This window comes from Colias croceus, chromosome 7 (assembly GCF_905220415.1).
Source record: "Colias croceus chromosome 7, ilColCroc2.1".
Lineage (NCBI taxonomy): Eukaryota > Metazoa > Arthropoda > Insecta > Lepidoptera > Pieridae > Colias > Colias croceus.
In genome coordinates, this window is record NC_059543.1 from 10219029 (window position 1) to 10226169 (window position 7141).

General features: G+C 30.7%; 1 protein-coding gene across 1 annotated transcript in view; it reads left to right on the forward strand.

Moving 5' to 3' along the window:
* The window catches only part of LOC123693449 (acetylcholinesterase-like), a 53064-nt gene extending 48068 nt beyond the window's left edge, over positions 1 to 4996 (forward strand). Inside the window, exons 6-7 of the mRNA XM_045638553.1 lie at positions 568 to 725; positions 3448 to 4996. Coding sequence (XP_045494509.1) covers positions 568 to 725; positions 3448 to 3560 — 271 coding nt within the window. The 3' untranslated portion in view covers positions 3561 to 4996. The remainder of the gene's footprint in view (positions 1 to 567; positions 726 to 3447) is intronic.
* The last annotated feature ends 2145 nt before the right edge of the window (positions 4997 to 7141 follow it).

Consider the following 7141-nt stretch of genomic DNA (forward strand, 5'->3'; position numbering starts at 1 on the left):
TCTTAGACTATTATGGGCTAGTTATACCAATTTGTTAAAAGTTTTGAGCCTATTAATAGTTAAAAAATTAACAATCTGGAAATAAAGAGTTGGTAGCTTAGAGTGCATTGTCGTTTTATGTGTGTGTTTTTGAAATTTACTAAGATTTTCCGTTATTCTCACACTTTATATGAACATGGAAGTTTTTTTGTAAAATTTAGATATTTCTAAATAATATATCTTCTATACTAGAAACAACATATGGAAACAACATATAATTTATTTTTTTGTTATAAGGAAGTTCACAACCATAGTACTTATTTATTTATTTATTTATTATTTATTGCACACACAAAAGAAATAGAGACACATACAGTACAAATAAGAGGAAAATAATGTGTACAAACGGTTGCCTTATCGCTTACTTACTTTTTATATAGACATATCTCAGAAGTAATCATAATACCAAAGAAATAAATGCTAATGAACTCAACATCTGATGACGCCACTACTATAAAGCGACATAGTACATCGATAGTTTACAACTTTTTCCATTCATATAAAAACGCGTAATTGCCTACGCTTCAGGAAGCCTCACAAACCGGACGAGAAATGGCCTCTTTACTCGCGGTCGTCGCCCCACTACTATACGTATACAGCTGATGGTACTAGCGGCCCCGCAGGGCCCCGGGGGCCCCGCGCATCAGCGTGCGCCTTTTGGAACGATTTCCTTCATAAGCTTGATGGTGAGTCTTTATGTTATACTAGCCTTCCGCCTGCGGCTTCGCCCGCGTTTTCAAAGAAAAACCCGCATAGTTCCCGTTCCCGTGGGATTTCCTGGATAAAAACTTAGCCTATATTACTGGTGGATAATGTAGCTTTCGAATGGTGAAAAATTTTTTTTAATCGGTCCAGTAGTTTATGAGCCTATTCATTACAATCAATCAATCAAACAAACAAAAAAAGTTTTCCTCTTTATAATATTAGTGTAGATATTAGAGGTAGAGCCAACTACACTATTACAGACACGTTGCCTGGTATTTTTTATACTTCGATAGAAATAGAGATAGAACAGACGCGGCGCCTGGTAACAGTGCTATTTTTTTCCTTCTCCCAACTATTCCACTAAGATTAAAAGTTTTATGAAGTGTCGTCATTGCAGACCGCTCTAGACCAATTTCTTAAATGCAAAAGCAGCAAACACTAATAAAACGTCGTATCCTAAGAATGTTATAGACGTAATTTTGCGTAGTTGATTTTATTACTAATGTATAGACTATATCCAGACAAAAGTGTAGTTAAACAATAAATAATAAGTACCTTTACATTTATGTTCTAAGATCGATTCACTTGATTGCCACCAATTGCCCTAATTACCATACCTTCATTAGTACTTTCCAACAATAAGATTGTACTAGGCCTAGTATTTCAATGTTTTCGATCAAAATCAACGTCGCGTGACATGTGGGATTAGCTAAAATTTAAGTCGTACTCATTACTATAGTCGAGCCAATTTAATAGGCAACATTTGACGTCTATCAATTTTATCTTCGAAGAGAGGTAACCTGCTTAAAAACATCGATTAAAGTGAATTAATCGATACGGACTTGAAACATTTGTCAATCGAATTTATTAATTTATGAAGATTTTTATTCACAAGTAATCAATGCATTCGATTCTAGATGTCAGATTTCGATTTTTAGAGTAACATCTCTGGTAGGTATTTAAAAAGAAAAAAGGTTTATTGACACAAAATTGTAGCGACGTCAGTTCTTCAATTCAGAAATTGTTTATTATGTTTAGAATGGTTTATCAGTAAAATGAAATCTTAAAATTACTTGTATCGGTCATTATTATTATAAATATGTAATCGTAATTGAAAAAGTTAAGCAAATGTGCAGTTCTAACAAAACGAAATATCATGTTATTCTATGTCGTCGTTACTAGGTTACGTTGTTGAATTTTGTTGAACTGTCAAATGTTGCCTATTAAAATGGCTCTACTATAATTACTATTCAAAATCATTGTATATTCTTTTGTCACTTCTATACACCAATATATTCTTTAACTTCTTTACAACAGACATAAATATTATAATGATTGTTAATTTCACCACGCAATTTTGGTGCAAGAATATTCAAACAATTACCTTATTTAATTAGTATCTGGTGAAAAGCCTACATATCTATTCAAATGCCATTTAGAAAGGCTGCTTTAATAAATTTTAATTCCGTGTCACGTCTTTTCACGCCGCCCTCTTGAGTTTACGTAATTTGTTATGCTTCATGCAATCTCGTTAAGGCTGACCTTTGCTTTGTACTGAAAAGTGTTTTCTCTACACTACTATTTTTGTTATAAATGTGAAGTTTCGAAAATGTAGTTTTAAGGTTGGATTCGTGGAGTATAGCAGATAATTATTTGAAAATTTAAAAAATAAAAGGGCCTAGATCGCAATATCATCTATGGTCCAACCGCAACAATTAAATTTCCTATTTATTAAATTTTCATATGAAATAGACATGTGACGAATGAAATGCATTGACCTTTGTTAATAAAATTTTGAAAGCTCATGTGGCTTATGTCTTTTAATAACCCAGACCCCGGAACTACAGACACAATAGAAAATCTATTGTGTCTGGGACCGATTGGGACGCTTGGGGCTCAATGGGTTAAACTTTGCCAGACTTGCCAGATTTTCTTACTAAATCATTCTTCACAACTAAAGACTTCTTATATTAGATACCAAATATACCTATCCAGTGGAAACGAGAAAAAAAAATGTCTCGGTATGGCAGAACACAGAAGGCTGATTTAAAAAGTAATGTCATAATGCATCTGCCCCATACACACGGGAAAGACATTCGTGTCCATTGTATTTATTACTTAGATAATATAATAATATCTCAATTTCAATGTTTAGGAACTAAAGTTTATATTTAAAGGAATTTCCACTGACTGATAGAGTGATATATAAAGTTTTGAGAAAAGCTTTGTAAAATTTAAAAAAGGAGAACATTTATTATACTTAACGTGTAATACTTACCTTATCGTAATATGATCCTCACGCCATCGTTACAGGAAAAATATCCAGAATTCTCGTATTCTACTCCCATAATACGAATGGTATTGTATTTCCATTCAATATTATACGAAGCTATTCTTCCTTCAATTCATATATATCGATATAGTTTTTTGATAAGTATTTGATATGGAACAATAAGAAATATACGCGCAACAAATATACAATTCTTTTACTATAACTACCAGCTATTCTTTGAATAATCACAATGGACTCTACAATTTCGTTACTTTTGACCAAAACTCAAAGTAAATTTTAAATTGCGCTTTTGCAGAAGGAATTAAATGGCTCTCTAGCCCATCTTATAAGGATTGTTCATTTCTATTCACACTTGAAAACACAACATAATATTTGATTATACTTCTAAGTCGATTATAATACATTTTCAGAGCTGGAACACGTACCATGTGACGGCGCAGTGACGGGCCCCTACAGCAGCGTCGCGGGCACCACCCTGCCCATCGTCCTGCTCACCACTCTCGCCACATCAGCGGCTCTTTAGACGTTTAGCACATTCGTAGCAACAGTATTGTAGAAAATGTATCCAATTATAACTAAGTTTCACTCAACCTAGCGTTATGTTGACGCAATCAATATTATTGAAGTTATAGTTTCGCTCCTGCTGATTCAATGTTTATATTAAGTTGATCCTATATAATAGTTTATAGTTATCTTATAGTTCAGTGTGATAAGTAGTTGAGTTTCTTCGGATTAACTCTCGTCGAGGGAGGCTAGTTAAGTTAAATTTATTTTAATATTTAACGTCGTGTTGTACTTGGGTATGTTGTTTGGGTGTTGGTATTATAGAAAGAAATATATGTGAGCTTTAATTGTTAAAGTGACGCTCCGCTTTCACGACATTTAATCACTAAACATATCAATGTGTGCCTCTGCTTAAATAGCAATTGAATACATATCGTAATTGTAGTGGATTTTAGATTTTTGTATTAAAAACATTTTCATAGATATATAGAAATAATGAATACGATGTGAGAATTTTTATCAATATATTTACATATATTTAGGATGCTATCGACTATACCATTCGAAAATCTTATGAATTCCGATTTTCTTATGACTTGGACAGAATAATAGCGTATTTTGTAAATATTACTTCTAATTAGATCGCCGTATCCGATCGAAAACACTTTTCTATATTATACCAATGTATCGTTACACGAAGTACCTACTGTAAGCACTGAGCCTAGGGTAAAATGTATTGTATAACTTTTCTAAGTATACAAAAATCGGCACATTTCTGCAAGAATTTAAGTACATGCTATTAATAGATAGTAGTCTATTTTGATTCCCTTTAATCTATAAACGGTAAAGCTATATAATATTTATATTCTATGGGATTATTTTATTAAGTAGGCATTTGACGGTAGAACGGATTTGCGGAATTAAAATAATAAGAATAAACTCTATTAAACCTGACTTAATAAAATAGTGTCACATATTTGTGTAGAAATAATGCTTTAAGTGGAAATCATCTTATGAATTTAGTAAAATTGAACAAAATATTTATAGTATGAATCTTTAGCGATAGATTATAATATTTTACCTATGTCAATTAATCTTGAACAAGTTCGGAAAACTATGAATGGAACTTACGTATTACATATCGTACTTATTAAAAGTACATACAAATATTATGTCTTACACTTGAATACATATTCTAATTTATTGAAGGCATTTGGGATCAAAACCTTGGTTTGGAGAACGTAATTATAATTTTGATTCGACTACAGAACTGAAAGTGAATAAATAGGTATTAATATTGGTCTCTATATTATTCTTTACCGATATTATTTGAAAAGTAACTCTATCTCTTATACCTAAAAACAGATAGACCTTTAATTTTCTTTTTATTTCGTAAAGAAAAATGTATTTCTCAAATATCAAAATATAGAAATAAGTATCTATATTATCACTTTGATAATTTTAAAGTATGCTTATATTTTCATTCACTTATAAATTTAGATCAATACATATCAAATTAAAATAACAGTAGGTAAATAAAAGTATATATTAAAATAGTTACATAATATGCAAAATGTGTATTTTATTTGGTTGAAATTGTATATTTTTTAGACGGATAATTTAAAAATAAACCAAAAAAATAGCACAATTGCTTTCTTGTTAAAATGAGCACAATACTATAAAATTGTCTGGGATAGCTTTAATTAGTTAATGCGAGACAAAATGTTTAAATATAGTTAATAATAAATAATTTCATCCATATTATGTGGATATTATTCAGAAATAGTTAATAACCATGCTAATAAACAGAAGTTTATGAATTATTAGCAAAATTGTTTGCTTGTTAGAGTTTATTATAGTGCTGAAAAAAATTAAAAAATAACATGAAAAAATACGTCACATTCACGCGACTAACTTAAGACAAATAATTAAGGTATTTAGTGTTAAATAAACACAATTTGACCGCTTCCTTGGTACAGTGGTTGACGCATGAGCGTAGCACCGAGGGGTCCTGGGTTCGATTCCCGGTGGAGACAAAGAAAAAAGAATGTCTCGATCTGGTAGGACACAGAAGGCTGATCACCTACTTGTCCCCAAAGAAAATCGATCAGTGAAACAGATGTAATGCATCTGCCATTTACCCCACTAGGGGACATGGGACTTAAACACAATTGGTTTCGTTTCAAAGATTATGTTTCTATGTTGAATCAACAATTAAGTTTATAAGTATTGTAAGTTTAGCAAATAAAATATAATATATTTTGAAGTATGTGACTCTTCCTCTAAGGTTGAATATAGTAGTTATAAATATATCATTTTATAATTTCTATGAACACTAGTATTATAAAATACGTGTTAACACATCACTCCTTTTTTACAAAAACAAGACCTTGTAGACTATTAAAAGCATAAAAAAAGCTATGAAAAATTGTACACTTTCATTCATATTACATGTGCAAGCCAATTGAAATGTATTCATAGCTGTATTTTTATATTTTCTTATCCTTATACGTCTATTGTACGGCTAACTCAAATTCTATCATTAGGTAAAACCATGATTTAATTTATAATATAATATAAATAAAACATGACCTATCTATTTTTAATATCGTGCAACTTGACCTGATATTCTTAATATCGTGCAACTTTTTCGAAGGTAAGCCTGTACATTTGTACAATGATCAAGTGCACTAAGTAAAAAAAATATTATTTTGATATATTAGCATCCCTTTTTACAGGATTTACTTCTATAATTATTATCGCATCTTTCCCTTTTTTACATTTACTTCGATAAATAATTATTATCTACTTATTTTTGCAAAATTTCCTGTGCCAAATTGTATATCAAAATTAATAAACTGCCTGCTCTTAAATCAAACTATTTTTATTCGATCAGTAGAATTCAGTCTATAAAAAATATACATAAAGTTTAACTTAGTAAAATCTCGTAGCGCGAATATGTTGCCTGTAACATTTCTGATGTTATAATTTTCGCAGTTACTATAGCAACAAACGTTATAAATTAAGCTGTGCATTTGCTAGAAGAATTGTAATATCTGTTAGTATATAGTTATTATACGTAATGCTTATATGTTCCGTGAAATACATCTTCTCATAAACGTCCTAACTATTGTATGTCTGAAGTTCTGAAAGAGAAAATAGTGTCTTGTTACAATTGCTTCAGTGTTCAATTTAGATCGTTAGTTATAAGATAAATCGCATAGAGTGTATATTGTATATTGTAGGCGCAAAGAACAAAATCGTTTGAGACAAGTATTTACTAATAATCTCATACAATTGGTTTATATCATTGGTGTTTAGAAAGTAAACGTCTGAATATTGTCTGCAAGGTGAATTTTAATTTATTTACCTGCGTGACCGTGATAAAGAAAGATATAAATTTCAAATCTCTACATAAAAAATGAAGACATAAATGATGGTGAATATAGCAACTTGAAAGGATATTATCTTCAAAATAATGGTGTGAGAGGACTACTAAATATGTTGATCTTTGACAAAGAAACTAGAAGAGATTTGAATGGATATAAGTCGAGTAAATTAGAATAAGCGGTAGCTAACGGGATGTTGTGCGATGCAGTT